At 52.2% G+C, this 20,244-nt stretch overlaps 1 protein-coding gene across 3 annotated transcripts in view; it reads right to left on the bottom strand.

Annotated features, from left to right (window-relative positions):
- The window catches only part of MUC4 (mucin 4, cell surface associated), a 54,034-nt gene that overhangs the window by 3,220 nt on the left and 30,570 nt on the right, over nucleotides 1-20,244 (bottom strand). For all 3 annotated transcript variants that reach the window (XM_082458493.1, XM_082458495.1, XM_082458494.1), the window contains 20 exons: nucleotides 19,312-19,445; nucleotides 18,399-18,563; nucleotides 17,494-17,649; nucleotides 16,247-16,377; nucleotides 14,693-14,781; nucleotides 12,768-12,947; nucleotides 12,459-12,584; nucleotides 11,583-11,702; nucleotides 11,028-11,236; nucleotides 10,188-10,278; nucleotides 9,562-9,729; nucleotides 8,873-8,974; nucleotides 8,221-8,454; nucleotides 6,977-7,114; nucleotides 5,203-5,384; nucleotides 3,472-3,631; nucleotides 2,311-2,490; nucleotides 1,879-1,952; nucleotides 541-605; nucleotides 223-455 (listed from right to left, as the gene is read on the bottom strand). In XM_082458493.1, coding sequence (XP_082314619.1) covers nucleotides 223-455; nucleotides 541-605; nucleotides 1,879-1,952; nucleotides 2,311-2,490; nucleotides 3,472-3,631; nucleotides 5,203-5,384; nucleotides 6,977-7,114; nucleotides 8,221-8,454; nucleotides 8,873-8,974; nucleotides 9,562-9,729; nucleotides 10,188-10,278; nucleotides 11,028-11,236; nucleotides 11,583-11,702; nucleotides 12,459-12,584; nucleotides 12,768-12,947; nucleotides 14,693-14,781; nucleotides 16,247-16,377; nucleotides 17,494-17,649; nucleotides 18,399-18,563; nucleotides 19,312-19,445 — 2,937 coding nt within the window. The remainder of the gene's footprint in view (nucleotides 1-222; nucleotides 456-540; nucleotides 606-1,878; nucleotides 1,953-2,310; nucleotides 2,491-3,471; nucleotides 3,632-5,202; nucleotides 5,385-6,976; nucleotides 7,115-8,220; nucleotides 8,455-8,872; nucleotides 8,975-9,561; nucleotides 9,730-10,187; nucleotides 10,279-11,027; nucleotides 11,237-11,582; nucleotides 11,703-12,458; nucleotides 12,585-12,767; nucleotides 12,948-14,692; nucleotides 14,782-16,246; nucleotides 16,378-17,493; nucleotides 17,650-18,398; nucleotides 18,564-19,311; nucleotides 19,446-20,244) is intronic.

Below are 20,244 nucleotides of genomic sequence, written 5' to 3'. Positions count from 1 at the left end.
TGTGCCTGTTCTTGAATTTAGAAGGCTGGTGGGTAAAATGTTCACAATTTCTCTCAAAAATTACAAACTAAAAAAACCTAAATTAACTTAATTTTTGTCTGTGGCTCGCTGTAGAACACATTTCAGCCATGGATTTGTGTGGGCTGCAGATCTGTGACAGGCTCCCTCTGCTTACCTCCCCCCTCAGCTATCCCAGTAGCTGTCCCCAAGACAGTGACTCACGAGCCATCATACTGTACACGTCCTTCCTGCGGATGGGGTGGAAGGTCACGTTGTTCCTGGGCCCCGCACTTCTCTTCCACCTCCTCCATGGAGTTAAGAACGCCTCCACCACTGCGTCTAGCAGCTGGGTATTCAGGAAGTCGATGACAGGGCCCCCAGGGCGGTACTGGAACTCCGAGATGATGTTCCAGCAGTGAAGGGAGCTTCCTGAGGCCAGTGCTCTTGGGGGTTCACTGTATGGGAGGGGTGCAGTGAGGGGCCAAAGGGTGAGGAGTTTGGGGGAGGACCCGGTGACCAGGTGGGGACAGTCCCACTTACATTCGATCCACTTGTCTGTTCCAGAGAAAGGCCCGCACATCCAGGTTCCTCAGTCTATAGGCCACCTAGGGCAGAGGATGGGAGTCGGGGTGGGAGGGTGGAAGTGAGGGTGAGGCCCAATCCAGAGAGGAGACCCTTCCCACTTTAATGCACATATTCATCCCTTTCTGTTTCCTTCTTCCCTTTTTTTTTTTTTTTTTCTGGCCACACCCCACGGCTTGTGGGATCTCAGTTCCCTGACCAGGGATTGAACCCAGGGAACTCCCTGTTTCCTTCTTTGAAGATGAGGACCCAAGACACCGGAATGTTTCTTATGCATTTCTGCGTCCCCACACCGCAGCCTAGCCTGGTGACTGGCACAGGTCCCTGCTTAATAGAAGTTTGTTGGTGAGTGAAGGACTTTACATATCCTCACCCCCACTTCCTATCACAAGGGGAGAATCTGAAATGAATGACCTCTACCTTGCCTCTGATCCCCGATTTACCCATTCATTCTCTCCCCACGTGTATATTGAACAGAGGTTATACTTAGCCAGTCCTAGGGGATGGTCAGGTGCGAGGGATGTCAGTGTGACTTAGGAACAGTCCATTCTTAAAGACCCATAGTCTGGCGCAGTAGACAAATGTCAACAGATTTTACCATACAGAGTGTGGAGTGCTGTAGTAGTAGTAGTAGCAACAGTAGTAATAATCATTTGGATAATTTTTTTAATACATTGTGTTTTAGGCACCGTGCTGAGCGCTCTACCTACATTATCATTTAAACCTTGACACAAACCATTGACATAAGTACTGTTATTACTTTTATTTTTACAGATGGGAGTTCAAATAATTTGTCTAATTATTACACCTGCTCTAGTGAGTGGTGGTGTCAGGATTTGAACCTGGGTAGGATTCTAGAGCCTCAGTAACTCAACTACTGTGCTACTTTGCCTGTGATTGGGGAATGGACAAGGGCGTGGGAGCCAAGAAGAGGGAGGCCCAGTTTCCTCAGCAAAGTCAGGGAAGGCTTCCTGGAGGTGAAATGCCCTCTTGTGTTTCTTCCATATACCATCCAAGGGCAGGTCTTGAGGGATGATCGGAAGGACAGGCTGCATTGACTCGGCCACCCTGGACTCTATTCATTGAGTTGGTCATTCTAACCCCCTTGGAGGTCTCTGTCCTAGGCCTTCCTGCTTTCCTCACCCTCAGCCTTCCCTGGGGCAGGAGGCTCCAGCCTCCTCTGGCAGTTGAATCTAGATGGATTATGAGATGCAGAACGCACAAGCCATGGCTAAGACCCCGCCCTGAACCTGCCAAGACCCGCCTCCCCACCCAGAGCTGGCCTGCAGCACTGACCGAGGCATTGACATCTGCTTGGGAGGCACCTTCGTCTTCAATGAGCGAGAGATGGATGATCCTTAAGGGAAGCTCTGGAGATGGGAGAAGGAGGTCCATAATCACCTCACAGGTTTACCAGGAGGATCAGCACAAGTGGCCAAGTCTGCTGACCCTCACACAAATGCATGTTGGACTACGGTCAAGGCTTCCCTGACTCTTGTCTTGCTGAGCTGTGAGGTCACCTTCGGTCTTTCCTCAGCAGACTGCTCAGGCCCGTGGGTCATGCTGTGACAGCAGCCCCCCACTCGCTCCCATAGCCTACAACTTACCACCACCTGAGGGAAATTTGGAGTTGTGTCCTGTGAGTTTGAGGGACTTAGCCTGGCCCCCAGAGCCCCATATCGTCCCCCAAGGCGAGAGAAGTGGGGATGGCGGAGTATCTGGTCGTACCTAGACGGACGGTTGGAGGGAAATTGTTCCCAGCCAGGAAGCAGCGGCTGTCGGTGAAGGCTGGGGGGCAGGTGCAGACGGGCTGGCAGGCCAGAGCCTGGGAGATGTAGCAGTGGCCGTTGTTGTAGCAGTAATTCTCAGGGCAGGACTTGTTCTGACAGAGGAAAGGGTTCTCCAGAGCTGCAGGGGGAGCAGAGAGGTCAGCAACACCTCACTCAGCAGCAAGGGGCGGCCCCCGGCCCAGGGAAAGCTGCTCCCAGGACAGGCTTGACTTCTTTCCCGCAAAGCCCACTTAAACTGCATTCTGCTTGTGGGCCACTCTGAACCGCGAACTATCCTTCTTCCTTTTCCAGACGTTTCTTTGCCGGGCGACCCTTTTTCCCCTGCCAGGTAAGGGTTCTCCTAATTCTACTGAGGGAATGGAGCCGCAGCCAGGGAACCAGAAGTATCAGACCCTTCCCATCAGGAAAGGACCCTCTTTCAGGAAAGCCCACCAGCCTGTTTTCTTCACTTCCATCCCCTTTTCTGCCTTTATAAGGCTGTGGTTCTACCTCTCTGGTCTCTGCTCAGAAGATACAGTGGTCTCTAGATTTCACTGGGGCGCTTCAGGGGGCTTAGTGGAGGCCTCACCGTGATGCCCTCATGACTCTGATGGCTCAAAGGTCGAGCAACAGATGGTGGAAGGAGGACTCAAAGGGAAGACGAGGCACCCCTGTCACCAGATGCCCATGGCAGCACCCCCGCCCCCCAGCCCCCCCTCACACAATGTCCTGACTAGGGAAATGCAGAGACCCTGGGCCTTGCATCTCTGAAAACCCCCGGGAGCCTGAGGGCCCCACCCCAGCGTACTTCTGGTTCCCTGGCTGCTGCTAAAATTTCCCTCCCCTCTCCAGGCCATCTTCAGTCTTTTGCCCTGGGTTTCCCCCAACAGTGCCTCAGGGCTGCTCAGCTCTGGCCCCTCCTCCATGCCTGTACAATCTCTTCTCCTTCGGCCTCACACGCTGCCATACCCACCTTACCTCCTTACCATACCCACCTGTATTGTACATTCTAAAGACTTGCTGGAAAGGGGGGAGAAATGGTTCGCCCAGTTGTCTTAGGCCCTCGAGATGTCACCTGTCCCCAGAACCTCCTCCTGCCGAGGCCCTGTCCCCAGCTCACGTGCACAGTGACGTCCATCCCCAGTCAGGTTCGGTGGGCAGGCCTCGCAGCCCTTCCCGGAAATGCACTTCACATTCGGGAAGCACTGCTCGTCACAGGGGTCCTTGGAGCGGTTGCAGTAGCGGCCTAAGGTGTTCCCGTCACACCTGCAGTCGGCCACCTGGAATGGGTTGCTGATCACTGGGTGGTCAGGAGGCTGAACCATTAAGGGTTTCTGGGGTGTTGCACCAACCCCTCTGGTCTGAGAATCCATGGACCCTGAGTCCTTGTCTTAATTCTGCCAGTATCCACTGAGCAGTTTCTTGAACAGGCCCTGGGCCTGCACGTCCCTGTCAAAGGCAGACCGTCCTCCAGGCCACATGGCCTCCCTGGGCCATCCTTTTCCTGAGCCCTCTGCCTGGCCCCTGCCCCGGGATCCCAGCCTCTTCCCTCTCACAGCAAATCTCCTTGCCTGAAACCCTTCCTAGAGTAAGACAGGGGCTAAATAAATAAATATGCTACTATCCCTGGAAAACTGGATCCTATGTAAGCTGCAGTTTCCTGCTCTCTCTTCCCTTGCTGACTCCCAACCAAGAAGAAGGAGGTTCGCTGCTGAGCACGGTGAAAGCGCGCAATAACCAGAACAAGGGCACAGGGAGGGGAATGGTCCAGATCCTCATCAAGTTCCTCATCTCTCTTTTCTATCTCGCCTACTGAGATGACGCTGGAAAGCTCCCCGAAATGGAACCCTTTAACACTTTGTACTGCCAAGACTGGATATCTTGGGATATCTAAAATAATATATTAATTTTAATCCCTTTTCCCCCCACTCTGTATTTTTTTCCTTTTCTGCCTCCTGGACTCCTCCACCTCTCTCCCTTTCAAGTAGGAATTCTCTGCTCATGCTTCAGGAGAAGGGTGTGTGTGTGTGTGTGTGTGTGTGTGTGTGTGTAAGAGGTGAAGGAGGTAGTGGGGTATTGCCAGCCGAACACTTTCCTTTCTGACTCCCCCCAAAAGGTGGAAAAAAAAAAAAGCAGATGGGGCCAGATTCATGGACTTAGGCCAAGTATCTTGGCTAGAAACTTGAATGGAGAAGGATTTTCTTCAAACTTCAAAAGAGATGCTTCTTTTAGTTGGAGGAAGAGAGTAAAAAGGGAAAAAAAAAGGTTTTGGGGGGACCAAGATCAGAGGGATCTGTACTTCTCTTCCCAACACCATGAAGATGAAGCCCCAGAGAAATGGCTACGCAGTGCTTCTAGGCAGATGGGACCCTAAGCCACTCTGCAGAGGGTTTCCTGTGTCTGAGCAAGACCCAGAAGCCACAGAGCACTCCCCTATGTCTGAAGGGAGGGTGCATGGAGCTGTGATCCGTGTAGACTCAGGCCCAGGGACCACATGGGCACCTTCCTACCCACATCTTACTGTCTTACTTCACTGTCTCACTCCAGAACCATGGAGCTGGGAACCACTGGGCAGCTCTAAGAAAGACTGAGGTGGAAGTTTCCTGCCAGCCTGGCTAAATGGGAGCTGGGAGATAAAAATTCAGTTGAGCTATAAGCAGTAAAGGAAGTTCTATTTCTTACACTTGTCAGTTGTGGCCCGAGATTGGTGTCTGCTCTACTCACCTACCACAGCTCCACCCACCTCCCATCACACACATTAGCACAGAAGAGCTGAAGGACGACATCCTTTCAGTTCCCACTTCCTTTCCCTCAACTTGGAAACCTCCCCCCAGCCCTCTTCACCACTCACCTCCAGGGAGGAATCACCCACCCGGCTGGTCTGGTTATATAAACACTGGCTCTCTGCCTTGCACGCACAGACCACCGTCCTTGGCTTGAGTACAGATGACAAGTTGTCCTTGGCACTTCTTGCTAGAATCTCCAGAGTAAATGGTTCCAGCAACTTTGGTGTCCATAGCAATGCCCCATTCTCTGCCCCAGGGAAGACGAGACTGTTGAGAGCTGGAGGCCTGCTCTCTGCCACCCCAAGTGCTGATGCTGGACTTCCCGCACCCCTCTCAGACCACCCCTCCAATTTTCTCCGGCATTTCCTTGAGCAAGGCTGGTTTCCTGGAGTGATCCTGATCACGCCCCGAGCTGGAGGTGGCACCAGCCCAACTCAGGGATCATAGGGTGGACCCTGCAGCTGCTCCCCCTGAAGAGACCCCAAAAGGCAAACCTGCCTAGGCGTGCACCAGGATGGGACATCCAGGGGGGATGGAGGATGAAGGCCAGGATCCGCCCAACACTTCCCCAGGCTACACTGCAGGCCAGACTGACTTCAGCTTCATGGCATCCTCATCCGTCGTCCTGATTTCTCACCCACTGCTCTCATTGCCTGGAGTTTTGACCAGCCACCTTCGGACACCAGACTACAGTGTAACACTGCTACCTATCAATAAGGACTCTTCTGGTCCAACCTGTCTTATGTTTTTCAAGAAAATAGGAACGTCTCCTTAAAACAGTAGATTGAGAAGAGCTGATAGTAGGGAACAAGCGAGCATAACTTCCAGGCCAGCACTCTTCAGGATAGGAGCTCAGTGGAGGAGAAAATCTCCTGATACTGTTAATTTGGCACCTGGGGGGACGCTACATGGAGCAACAGGGTACAGCCAAAGCAGTCCCTTCTTATGCAGAGAAAGAAAATGAGTCAGAGAGGTGCTCAGAGCTCAGAATAAGGCCCCTAAGGGCTTTGGTTTAGCAAAGAACAGTCACCAGCTTAATTAGTGCTGGCAACAGAAGGCAAGCTACATCCTGTGGGCTTTGACTCTTTTTTTTTTTGCACTTTTTTTTTTTTTTTTTTTTTGGCCATGCCTCATGGTTTGTGGGATCTTAGTTCCCCAGCTGGGGACTGAGCCCGGGCCCACGGCAGTGAAAGTGCCGAGTCTTAACGACTGGACTGCCAGTGAATTCCCAGATTATTATTATTATTATTAATCTGGGAATTCCCAGATTATTATTATTATTATTGACCCAGATCATGGTTACAGGCCTGAAATGGGGTCTTCACACCATTACTGGGAGGGAAAGATGAAGCTTTGCTTGGTCTCAGCGCAGAAAAGCAGATAAAGAGAGGCGAAGTGAGGTAAACATGGTTGACAAACATAAAAATAGTGAGAAAGGTACCAAATGAAGTTATTTGCATTTCTTTAAATCTCGTTCCATATTATATCCTTCTTTTAATAGATATGAAAATGTTTTAAATTAGTATTTCTTAATTGTTATATTTATTCTAATAATTTGTTGATTGCATAAGGATGATTGCATATTATAAGACTGAGATGAAATGATCTTTGAATCAGTTGTACGTGCCCAGAGACAGTCTAGCTAGCCAGCCAAATCTCCATAAGCCCATCACTACTATTCACTGGGGGCACCTATTTGAATTATAGGGATTATTCCCAAGAAATGTTGGTCCTGGATATTCCAATGGAAAAGTGACATGAAGTTGCACAGGGTATAACAAAATTACCCAGAGCTTGACTCTGACCTCATCTGCTACAGCCCCAGCCAAGGATTCTTACCAAAGAGCTTGAAGTCAGTGCAGTTGTTTCTGAGAGTGAATGTGACGTCCTTAGTGCTGCTGGTGTAATTAACCAGCTTGGCCTGTCCCATATAGGCTTCCATGACATCAGGACCCTCAATAGAGGGGGGGTACTGATCTGAGACACAAAGAAGGAATGCGAGGAGTGAGGCAAGATACTCTCTTGCCTTCTGGGCCTCCTGTTTCTTTAGTCCTCTCTCTTGTGTGAAGCATTGCCCAGGCTGTGACCTACCTCCAGAAGCAGGAATTATTCTGTGTACCTGCTCTCAAACACATGCAGAGTAGGTTGTGGTTGTATTGCCCACACACCCAAATCTTTATTCTCTTTTTTATCTTCTCCTCAAACAGGATTCAAGTTCTTTCCTGATCAGAATGTTATTCTGGGCATGGTATGAAGTGAATCAGAGGTCAGGGTTGCTCAGACCATTGCGGAGTTTTACCTTTGAAAGAGGGCTGTAAACCATGAGGGTAACATCTAGATGGGCTTTGCATTTGTCAGGAAATGGAGAGGGAGTAAAACCTTTGCACTGGTCTCTGTGTTTTGGAGCCCTGCTATTTCCATACAATTGTTTATTCATTCATTCATTCAGTCAGTCATAACAAATATTTACTGAGCATCTACTCTATGGCTGGCACTGTTCTAGGTAGTAAGGATGCAGCGATGAACAAAAAATAAAAAAGATACCTATGAAAATTAGAAAATATGTTAGATAGTTATGGATACTAAGGAGAAAAAATAAAGCAGGGAAGGCACATAGCAAGTGGGGGTGAATGTGAAATTTTAGGCAGGCTAGCCAAGAAAGGCACTGCTGAGAAGGTGACATTTGAATAGAGACCGGAAGGAGGTGAGGGACAAGCTTGTGGCTCTCTGGGGGAAGGGCGTTCCAGGCAAAGAGGATAGCACGTGCAGTGTCTCGGAGTCGGGTGTGAGCCTGGCATGTTTGAAGAACACAAAGAATCCAGTGGGGCTGGAGTGGAATGAGTGAGGTGGGAAGTCCTAGGAGAAGAGTTTCGAGAGGCAATGGGGCCAGATTGGATAGGGCTTTGAAGGTTATCATAAGGACAGGGCTGGGGAATCATGGGACGGTTTGAGCAGAGGAATAACATGAGCAAAAGAATCTGTTAAGTTTTAAAAATGTGGAGCTTAAAGGAGTGCCGTGGAAGGGGGTCACCTCATCTGCTCCCTAACTCTGCACATGCCACCCTGGGCCTCATACCACTTACTCAGGGTGGTGTTCATCTGCTGGTATTTTCTAAAGAGCATCCCAGTGTACAGTCCAAGGCTCCTGTTTCCTGTGGCCAGGGCATCATAGATGCATTGTCTATCTCCATTACACTTGGAGGTCAAATTTTCATTCAAAGATTTGTTTCCCGACAGTTGTGAAAAGAAGACAGGGGTGAAGTTGGAAGGCAAATGGTCGTCCCTCTTGCCAAAAAGGCTTGTTCCGTTGATTTCCCCTAAAACACACAAGGTGCGATGGTGGTGGCACCAGGGTGGGACTCCAGCTATATTCCTGCTGTGTCCACCCCTTACCCTTACTTTATATGGTTTGGGTGGGGGAGGGGGATGTGGAAGGACAGAGTGACTTCCAGCTTCTGAGTCTGGAAGTCCCCACTCTAGTGAGTGAGGGCCACGCAACTTCCTCGTCCTCTCTTCCAGGTAGAGAGATGCAGGTGGGACGGAAGTGGAGGGGACAAATCTGGGGTGGAGGGGACAAATCTGAGGTGGCACCAGCATCCTCAGGTCTCTTCCTTCCAACTCCTCTCTCATAGAGGACAGAGGTCTGGTCCCCACAGGCCTGAGGGAGACGGTACAGCAGCTTCCTTAATCCTGGCCCTACCCCATCTGCCTGCGGACCCTGCGGCTCAGACTCACAGGCCATTCCATAGTGAAAAAGCATCTCCTCGGAGCTCCCTGGGGGAAGGGTGGAGCCATTGGGCATCCTGAAGTCATCATCTGGGTTGCCGTTCCAGAAGCCTGAGGGACAGAGCAGGAGTCAGCCACCCTGGGACTGTGGCCCCCCCCTTCCCTGGGGAGCCTCCAACAGGTCACATGGAGATGTGGGGAGTAGGGGGCCTGCGAAGCGTCTTTCAGTTGCATCTGTTGTCGGTTCAGTCCTCCAGGAGGCCAGGAGAGGACTATAGCTTCAGAGCCTGCCCCTCTGCTTCAGGGAAGGAGGAAATGAAGGAGGAAGTGGGGAAAGAAGGGAGGGAATATGGGGGATGGGGGAGGGTGGGAAGGTGTGAAGCCAGTGGGAGGGAGGGAGGGAGGGAGGGAGAGAGGGGAAGGGTGGCTGCTGGCCCCATGCTCCCCAGAGCCCATGCTCGATGCCCCCTCGGCTGCCCTGGACCCAGAGCTTCAGGAGGACTGGAAGTGAGCCTCAGAGGTAGCTGAAGAGGTCCCTCCTCCTTCCCTGCTGCTCTGTAACCTCAGGGCTCTGTTCCAAGGAGGCTGAGAAAGGAAACTCCACCTGTGATGTCCACAGGCCCACTGGAGGTGGAGATGCTTACGGGCTGGGGGTTCTGAGCTCCTACTGCAGAGGCAGGCTCCTGCCTGCTCCTTACCCATGAGGCCCTCTGTGTGGTTCTGATACTCCTCCGGGAGGCTGCAGGAGGCATGGAGGATGTTGGAGAGAGCGATCACTGAGATAGTCACTGCCCCATCAAAGTTGGCTGATACTACGGAGCCATTGCGGGTCATTACAACTCCAGAGGTGTTGAACATCTCCTGGCCTGGAATGTTGGGAGACAAATGAGGAAAAAGCCAGTGTTGGAGCCCTGGAGGCCCAAGACTTGGCAGTAGTGAAGTTTCAAGATGCAGAGAGGAGACTAAGAGCAGCTGGGAGATGCCCTGTAGGGTCCTACTCCAGTGGCCCCAAACCACACTCACAGGACACCTTCACGGCCCACCCCACCCCCTTCTCCCTGGGGACTGAGGACGGGCTGTCATACAGAGGCTGTCACAGCCTCAGGGGAAGGAGAGAAGTGAGGAGGGAAAGTTTAAGGCCCAGCTCTGGTGAAGAAACTGCTCAGGCACAGCTGCTGGAGGGACAGCAGGGGTGGTGGCCACGCTGCTCTGCCCCGATGCCACTGCCTCTCCGCCCCAGCTCCCTTCTCCCTGGTGCTGGGCACCCTGCTGATCCTGCCCCAGGGTAGCAGGAGAGGGCAGCTGACGGCTGTCCCCAGCCTACCTATTGCATCTTCATGGTTAGTCTCAAATGTTACAGTCTGGTGGTTGAGCAGAACGTGGATTGTGTCACTGGGCTTAAGGAGCCATTGAACCTGGAAGGGAATTGACAGAGGCCTAAGCCCGACCTGCAGGTGGGCCCAGAAACTGAGGAAGGAGGTTACGGAGAGCTCAGAGCCTGGGGCTTGGATGGAGGTGAAGGTGATGGGGAGTGTGACCACGAGGTGATGTAGCTACCAGGTGTGAGGCGCTTGGCACGGGCCAGGCTCTGAGCGAGGCACGTTTCATAGATTAGCTTTTAAATCTCACAACGGCCCTGTGAGGTAGGTAATATTAATATCCCCATTTTACTCTAAGGAAAAAGAGGCACTGGAAGTTAAGTTGTTTCTTCAGTCTCACAGCCAGGACCCTAATCCTGTGTCTCCCAGGTTGACTCTTTCTTTTTTTTTTCCCCATTATTTATTTATTTTTATTGAAGTATAGTTGATTTACAATATCGTGTTAGTTTCAGGTGTACAGCACAGCAATTCAGACATATATGTATATGAAGAATATATATATATAATTCTTCAGATTCTCTTCCCTGATAGGTTATTACAAAATATTGAGTATAGTTCCCTGGGCTATATAGTAGGTCCTTGTTGGTGATCTATTTTATACATAGTAGTGTGTATGTGTGTTAATCCCAAACTCCTAATCTGAACCACTGTGCTGGCAGGATGCGTCCTCCCTCCCTCCTGCTCCCTTCCCTTCTTCCTTCTCTTTCTCCTCCGGGGCCTCAGTCTCCAGCTGAAGGTCCCTGAACTAAAGGCTCCCTGCGAGGGGAGCGCCCTGGCCCACTCACCGTGATGGGGTCCAGGCTGCTGGAGTTGTATTCAGCGGCGAAGGCAATGAAGTTGGTGGCCTGGGCCGAGCCGGTCTGGGCAGTGCGGCCCTGCAGCAGGAAGGAGGAGTTTCTATCTCGGGTCCGGACCAGCAGGAAGTCTCCCAGCCCATTGAAGGTGTAATTGGTACCATCCAAGGTGGTGATGTGGGGGTCCCCAAACATCCAGGCTGGAACAAAGGAGGTACCACGTTGGCAGGGCAGACCAGGGAAAGACCTGGGAGACTTCAGCCTGGAGAGGTGCTCATGGAGCATTTAACCCTCCCCGAAAGCCCTCTTGTGCTTGTGTGCCCCCTCACGTCCTCTCATTACCTCCCCACCTACCACACCTCCCCCTCCGCAGGGCCGTGTGTGAAGTCCCTCCTCTGCCACACTCCACACACACCTCCACCTTCCCTTGTGGTCACAGCGCTGCCCCAGGAAGCTTGTGCCGCCCCGGTCCAGACCCCGAGAGGCTAACCCTCCCCAGATCTTCCACTTCAGCCCTGCCCCAGGGCTGGGCTCCAGCAGCCTCACCCGGCCTCGGGGGCTGGTACCCAGCGCAGCTGACGCGGGGCCTCCTGAGCTGGTACAGGGCGCAGAAGGAGGGCTTGTCGTTGAAACGGCAACACCAGTTCTGTGGCTCCAGTTCTTGGTCTGTGGGGAAGAGCAGCAGGTTGGGGGAGAAGAGGGACCTGCAGGACCCAGCTGGGAGGTTTGGGCAGGATGATGCGGGCGGCAAGGGCATGGTTGGCAAATCAGGCCCACATGAGTTCAGATCCCACCCTGCTTAATGACCTTAGGCCATTGACCAGTTACTATCTCCCTTGTGGGCTTGTCAGAGCCACGTGGAGCAAAGCCCCCTGGTGGGCAGGCGCAGGGTCCTTCCTGTCTTGGAGGGGGTGGTCTGAGTCCCACCGCTCTCCAAACGCTGGGAGTGGGAGGCTGTGGCTGGTCGTCTGGGGACTAAGGAGGCTGCTGAGGTTGCAGGGAGGAGGTGGGGAGCACATGCTTACCCTGGGCCCCCAACCCTGTCCTCTCTAGCTCCTTTGGAAGGTCTCTGCGGGAAATGACTCCACATCTTCCCCCAGACAGCCTGCTAATCTGGGTCAGACCAGGCCCCTCCCCTTCCCTAGAAAGATGTCCCTACTCTGGGCTGGGGCTATGGGCCAAGTGGAGATGGGGCAAGAGGAACTCAGTCAGAAATCCCTAGGATGCCAGCTGGAAGGGATGTCGGAAACTTCCTAATGTTACAAGATCAGGAAATTGAGGGGAAGTAGCTGGGAGGAAATGGGGACAAGAGGCTTCATTCTGTGGGTCCCACTGCTGACATGGAGCCCAAGCTGGTCTCTGACAGTGAAGAACAGAAAGCTCCAGAAAAGGCGGGGTTGAGTTTTCCATGGACACACTTACCGAACTGCCAAGGACTCTGCACTCTCCAGCCTTGGAGAAGCTCTCCCCAGGGTCCGTAGCTGCAGCACACGCCCCCTCGCCAGGAGGAGAAGCTGCACAGCTGCCTGCTGCCAAGGCCCGACCAGGCTGCAACAAGCCCAGACATACTCAGGCCCAGGATGCCCGTGGTGGTGGCGGCAGTGGGGTCGGGGTGCTTCCAGGGAGGAACTGAGGGTGCCCCAGAAGGGAAAGGTCAGGCATGGCCAGAGGGAGGGAGTGGGCTTGTGGGGGACACTGGGGATGCCTCGAGAGACAGGAAGGAGGTGTCACCTATGTTGATGGGCTGGAATCTCAAGTCCCATAGTCCCTGCCTCCAGGAACACGGGCAGGAGATCTGGTTCCAGCCCCAGCTGGGCCACTGAGACTGTCTCTTCAACCACTGCAGGCACTGGAGACGGTAGTTGGGCTTTTCTTCTTTGTGTAGCTTGTAGATTTGCAGCCCTCGGAGGCCTGGGGGAGCAGAGGAAGAAGGGGTTATCCCAGGGCCTGGGGCCACAAGCTCTGATTTAGCTTTAGGGACATGCAAAACTCATAAATGCTCCCTCTGTATGTCACTCCCCCAACTCTGGACAGCTCTTCCAGGGAGGAACCCAACTGAGACTGGCAGGGATTCCTCCCCAAAGGCCCCTTTGATGTGACGTTCAAAATCCCAAAGCTTGGATCTTAGGGTGAAACCCTGGGACAAGTGCTGGGCAGGGAGACCTCACCTATACCCAACTCAGAGCCAAACCCTGGCCCTGGGCTTCAGTCCACCCCATTCTCTACCCTCATGTCTGCTACTCTAAGTTCCAATACCTGCCAATCCCCCCAAACCAGTTTCTCCTCATGCACCCTATATCTCAGTGAGTGATGCCACCAGCCACCAGCCACATGCTCAGACACTTGCACAGACATGCCAGTGGCCAAAGCAGCCAGGATGGAGGCTGACGCTCAGGGGCCAGCTGGGGAGCCACAGGGAAGCTGGCACGTGAAGCAGACGCTTGCGCCAACAATACGAGGCTGAGGAAGCTTCCTCTGTGCCCAGATGCCATCCTTGGAAACGAGAAGTAATTGGGAGAAGAAATCCTGAAGGGGGTTTGAACTTTAAATAGACCTTTAATTAACTGTAAGTTACTTACCACCCACCCCAGCTGCATGAGTGAGAAATGGGGCTCCAGAGTACAAAAAAATGCAATAGGACATAATGTATTAGATTTTGATCCTGTTCCCACACAAAAGAAGAAATTATCAAGATAACTACAGTTTGATAAGGTTTTGAAAAGAATAATCATTGTTTATAATTACCTGTTCGTGTATCTTCTCCACAATGGCCTGGTATCAAGGGAAACACACCAGATACTCTCCCCCAAAACACACACACGCACTATCACATTGTACCCCCTACATCACAAGCAGATGCATCTGGATAGAAGGGACTTAATCTGATAGGACAGCTTTCTCCACAAGATGGCACTCATGATTTGACTCAGCTTCTGTTTACCAGAATTTCTTGCCACAGAACAAATAGAACTGGATTTATGCTTCACAGTTTACATGGCTAATTTCTAATGCTAAAATATCTTTTGTTCTGTCACATTTTGGAAACTGTAATTTCTTTCCCTTTGGGGCCACCAGACAGTACAAGTCATGGAGGAGGCCCATGGGACCTAAAGTACCGGCCTTCTTACCAGAGTGAGAGCTCTCTGAGACCAACAGAGTTGGTCTTTATTTTTTTCATACTTCTGGCTCTTAGCACTGTGTCCAGCACACAGCAGGTACTCAATAAATGATGACTGAATAGATGTCAGATCCCCTGGAACTCCTTTTTGGTAGATCCATTAAGGGATCTCATCTGGGTTCTCACTCCAGCTCTGGGACAGGACACTTGGAGAATTGTCCTAACTGCTCATTCATGTCCCCCACCTCCTGCTGTACCCCCGTCCTCACTTCCAGGATCTGGGCCCCCTCTCATAGCCCTCCTGGGTTTGGCTCATTCCAGGGAGAAGACTCTGTACTACATGAGGGTGCAGGAGGTACGCTGCTCCCTGGGCAGAGCCAAGTCTGGATTCCACCTGTGGGAGGTCAGATTGTGCTGGAAACACCCTTTGGGACGGTGGAGATACAAGGGAGCTGCCCCTCTAGGACTGTCATGGCACACGGAGTGCGAGACAGAAGAGGACTTGAGTCCCTCCAGTGTGATAAGGTGGCGCTTTTACCTGAGTTGGAATCCAGGAATTGGTCTGGACGATACTTCTCCCACACTGGCTGGAATGTCAATGGGCTGTTTTTGAAATACCCATCTCCACTGCAGGCAAAGGAAAGAATCTCTGGCCTCTGTCACACACAGACTCTTTCCCCTCAGTAGGCAAGTTACTCATTCATCCGGCCGGTCAGTCAGCCAGTCACCCACTCGGTCCGGCCAGTCATTAGTTATCAGCTGGTCAGTCAGCTATTCAGTCAGTTGGGCAGCCAGGCAGCCAGAATCACTGACTCCCAGCGCTAAGCAGGAGCGGGAAGGAGGCGGATGGGGCAGGGGTAGGAGGCCCTAATTTATTCCACATCAGATGGAGAAGTGCAGGAAACTGGTCCTGAGACAGGGGTGTGAAAGAAACAGCTCAGGCCTCCTTCCTGTTAGTTTCCCTTCAACTAGGGGTTGGCAGGGGGCGCTGTAGGGGACGGTTGGTTGTGAGGGTTAGGAGCAGTCTCTGAGTTAGGAGGACCTGCTCCGCCCCTCTCCCCACACCCCGGGGTGGTGTTTAAGCGCTGCTCCAGGAAGGAGGGAACCCTGGAGCAGAACCCGCAGCCTCTCTGGGTGCACGCCTCAGAGCAGCGACTCCGGATCCTTTCTCCCCTTTGACACAGGACAGATGAGGCACATGGGCGTGACACCTTCCATGGGTGCACTCAGAAAGGTGTGAAATTCCTAGCTAAGTTGGATAATTCTGCTACTTTCTCCTCCAGGGCACATCAAAAAGCAAGTGAAAGCAATGTAATTGTAGGGGCGATCCTGAACACACTCTCGGAGAAAAACCCTTGCAGCAATTACCAGTAACAAATTACATGTGACCTTCACAACTGATTGCACACACACCATGGTTCAGAACTGTTGTGTCAGAGAATGAGCCACCTCCACACTTGGGAACCCACGCCCGCATCCACGCGCCATCCATCTCTCTGCTCTCCATCTTTGCCACTGACCCCACACAAGCTGTTGGTGCCCCTGGGCGAGAGGTTAATTCTCAGCCCATCAGAAGTCAGGAAGGCAGATTTCAGCATTCTATTTTGGACTCAACTTCCTGCTTTGCCACTTCCCAGCTCTGTGACTCTGGGCAATGACTTGTCTATTTGTACCTCAGTTTCCTTACCTGCAGAATGGGTAGTAAATAGTATCTCCTTCACGAGGTTGTTGTGATAGTCAAATGAAATAATGCCTATTAAGTACTTGGTGTAATAAATGTTGGCTCTTATTGTGATGTTATTTGAGAAGTCAAGAGAGGACAGCTAATGTCAGTGGAAATCCTAGAAGTCAAAACTCTGGGAATTATTATCACTGTGCACGGGGATTGGGGTAGGGGAGAGAATGGCAGGGTGAATAGGGATCTTTTAATCTGAAACAGCAAGAAGTGGGAACTGGAGTCCGTGTGAGTCAGAAGCATTGGCAAGGAGGAATCCTGCCTTGTCCTGGGGGCATGGAGTGTGTGTGCAGCACAAGCCCGGCTCTGCAGGGCTCCAGTTATCTGCTCAGTGCTGACAGCCCCTCCCTGTCCTACCTGGAGAAGCCCATCAGGACGGGGTTGCCTGGGCGCCGGGTCACATCCCACTGCATACCGCCGCTTTGGTAGAGAAACAAGGCGTAGGACCTGCTCCCATCTGTGGAAAGGATGGCCTGGTAGGTGCTGGTCTGGGGGTTGGCAGGAGACAGACACAGGGATGCCTGTGAGAGATCTGGGATGTCCCACCACCCATCCCACTCCCCCGCCACCCGACACCCACGTCACCTTTTCCTGGCCTACCCAGAGGAAAGGCATGGGCTTAAAATATAAGCAAGTTTGGAATTATGCAGAGATTTCACCCTAACTGTCAAAGCACCTGCCATGGTGGATTTGCCTTCTTTGTGACTTCTTTCCAGGGAGGGAAGGTAAAGGACTCTGGGTTAGAATCCAGTTAGAAGAGGGTCTGTATGAGAAAGCTTCAGCAACCTGAGAGGTTAGCCAAGACACTCGAGAGCTGGGAGAGGCCTGAGGAACTTCCTCTGGGATATTTAAGGATATTGTCCCAACGTCCCCTCACCCTAAATAGCGTGGAGGACCACGCAGGTGAGACTGGAGGTTCTCTGAAGGTGGGTGTCAAGCACTGGGCTTGTACAAAGTAGGTAAGCAATGAACTTGTTGAGCCAATGAAGAAGTGAGTGACTTTTTAGACCAGACACGAGGAATAACTTTGTGACTGTCCGAGCGGTGAGGCCCCAGAGAGAAGATTAAGGAGAGCCTGTGGTGTGCCCCCTTCCAGTGGATGCATTTCGGTTGAGAGCCAGAGTGCGGAGTCAGAAAAACCTCAGTTCCAGGCCTGGCTTTGTCATTTGCTAGCTGGGTGACCATGAGCAAGCTGCTTAACCTCTCTAGCCAGCATCTTCCTCATCTCTAATACGTGGATAATAATATTAGGTTGAGCCATATAAAATTGCCAATAGGCAGCCACTTCTGACTAACAGAAATTTCACGTCCCATGTTTCAACTCCTAATACCCAGTGCTCTGGGCTGGTGTGATGTCATGTAAGCGAAGCCCTGAGGCACACCTGGCACATGGTAAGTGCTCAGGAAACAGGACGGGGGTGGGGGGGCGTTGGAGGTGGAGGGACGGGGGATGGGGAGGCGGGGAGGTGGGCCGGGAGGGGAGTGCTATAATCCGCCATCCGTCCTTGAGTCAGAGGGGAGTTTAGAAGAGTGGGCTCTGCCTAGGATTCCAGGATGTCTGACTTCCAGGTGGTTCACAGGGAAGTGCCCATTGGTCCACTCACCCCGATGGTCCCCCAGGCAGGATAGGCGGGGGCATGGAACCACGTGACCTTTAGCGTCCACCTGGCTTTGTAGTTCCGGGTGTTCGTTAACATTTTAATCCAAGACTCCACCTCCCTCACTAGCAGGTTGTATTCATCATAGAGAGTCTCGTATTCCTAGGAAAAGAAGGCAGATACGGACAAGGAAATGAGGGTCCCAGCTCAATACTCCTGAGGGACCCCCCACTTTCTGCTCACTTTAGTCCACCTGTGTCTCCCATCCTTCCCTCTCCCAGGCCTACATTTTCACAGTTAGTGCCTGTGACCTTAAGATAGATCCAAATTCGGGCCACAGGGAAACCTGGGGTGTGTGGAGTGGAGAGTCGAGGCCCAGAAACCCAAGTCTTCTGGACTTGAACTTGTGCACCTCTTAGCATAAACTGGCTCCGACTGTGCAACCGCCTGTGCCCATTTGTACTGCCCTATGTCCAGCTGAAGGCTCCTTGAAGACAGGCACGTATTTCTTCACCTTTGGACCTTCTACAGTGCCTTGTCCGTGGCAGGGGCACGATCCACATTCGCCTGCGGTAGCTTTCATTGCGCTGGTAGCTCCCACTGATTGGAATCATAAACCCCATCCGGGAGCACACGCAGGGTCCCTGCTTGATTCAGCCTCGTTAGGATGGACCCCTACAACCTCATTCTAAAATCAAACCATGGACCGCTGTACCCCATCTCTGTCGCCTGCAGTCTTCCTGTGGTTGTATCCTAGTCTGCTTCCTTCCCGCCCTCATATTTAAGCTTCAGTCCCTGCCCACACTGAGCCCGGGCTCTGACAGCTGGAACACTTTCAAGGCCCTCCACACAGCCCTTTGTCTCTCCTTGGCTGCTGCAGGACCCTGAGTGCTGAGCTTTGAAAGGCCCACCTGGTAAAATATGGTTCCCCGGCTGTTGGAGAAATCAGCATCGTCCCAGAATGGAGCCACCAGGGCCACAGGATCCCAGGCTGTAAAGCCTCTAAGGGGAGGGTTGGGGTAGGAGAAAATCTGGTACTCTGATTCCGGAAAAATGATCTGGCCATTATCTGTGAACTGAGCACAAAGGTTCTTCTGGTTAGCATTCAGGGAGGGAGCATCCCAGCCTTGGGTCAGCTCCTGGGATGCGTGAGGGTAGAACTTCAGAGATTTCAACAACCTCTGGAAGGTCTCATCCATCTCCCTGCCTGCTGGGAGAGGCCCTGTACATAGTTCTCCCACAGATACTCTTCATCCTTAGGCCATTCCTCACATCCTAAGACCTTCCTAAGGTGGTAGGTTTTGTCCTGCTTCAGTGGCAGACCCTTTCACAGTGTGTCCTGACTCAGCCCCGTCACTGAGGGCCACGACTGCCATTCAGCTCTCCTCCGGTAGACATGAAGTATCAATACTTGGACCAGGGAACCAGGAAATAATTATAGAAAATGTGAACAGCATCAAAGAGTCAATTTTCCCAAGCAGAGCTTCCTACGCAATAAAAGGGCCCGTGAAAACGGTGGAGAGCTTACTGGGCCCCGGCACCTCTCTACTGAGGTGACAACACTTCTGTCCACCTGGGTGGGGAGGCCTTGCCTAGCTCCCTGTTTTCCTCAGCTGGTGCTCTATCATTAAAGACGGTGCATGCAAACTGAGCTAGCGGCAGGGACACAGTAGGTGCCTGACGAGCGTTGCTACCATTCTCCTGCTCGGTCATGGTCATGGTTGGTCATGGTCACAGGGATGTCTCTGAGGCTTGGAGGGAGAAGCAAGGCCCACAGAATGCAGGTCATGGGTCCTGCCCTTTGGGCTGCAGTCGGGGACTCACGTAGAGGGAATCCCGGAGAGAGGAGCCGAGGGGGAAGCCAATCTGGGGTTTGAAGAGTGGCGAGGTGAAGTCCACGGTCCTCTTGACAAACTCCTGGTCTCTGGCACGCAGCCCGTAGGGGAAGAGGGAAACGCCTGGGCCGGTACAAAGAGGAGCAGGAAGTTCTCATGGGCCCTGATGTCATTAGGGCTGGTAGGGGCCCCCAAGAGTGTCCCCAAGCTGCTCCTCCACCCTTGTCCCCTGTTCCCCTAAGTGGGAACCATCAAGGACTCCTCTGTCGACTTGCATTCAACCCATCTCCTCATTTTACCCCTGAAATGGTACGCTCAGCCTTCCCCAGTTTGAAGAAAAACAGATTCTGCTGTCAGAATACCAACAAATTATTCTGTACCAGTTATGGTACTCAAAATTCTTTTAAGGGTGAAAAGACAAAATTCCTCCAATGTAGTGAAGATGAGTAATTGAAAGATCATTTCACAGAATGAGACTTGTTCCCTAAGATGGTATTTCTCTAGATAAACTTAAAATCCCTGTAGAATTTGTCATCAGATCCCCCATGGAGGTCCTTGGGCTCCAATTTGAGAAACCTTGTCCTAAACGTTTCTCAAATGGGCCTCCTCCTTTCCATACTGGCAGCCCTCACCTGGTGTTGCTTGGAATACCGCAGCAGTCTCTACACTGATCTCCTGGCCTCCTGCAAATTTATCTCGCACCCCAGCCACCATGGAACGGTTCATAAATGTAAATCACGCCACGTCCTCCCTGGTGCCTCTCTACAAGATTCCCTCACATGACAGCCTTGCTTCTCAACACCCTTCCCCTCAATTCTGGTAACCCCGAATTCTTTACGGATCTCCTCCCCCTGCAACACTAGGACTGCTTTTCCTGTCCATGCCTTTATTGCAGCTGTTCAGGACCTCCTGCCTGCCTGGG

Source organism: Balaenoptera physalus (assembly GCF_965194825.1).
Source record: "Balaenoptera physalus genome assembly, chromosome: 4".
NCBI classification, from domain to species: domain Eukaryota; kingdom Metazoa; phylum Chordata; class Mammalia; order Artiodactyla; family Balaenopteridae; genus Balaenoptera; species Balaenoptera physalus.
The sequence above is the reverse complement of the archived record's forward strand: the minus strand, read 5'-3'. Positions and strand labels throughout refer to the sequence as shown.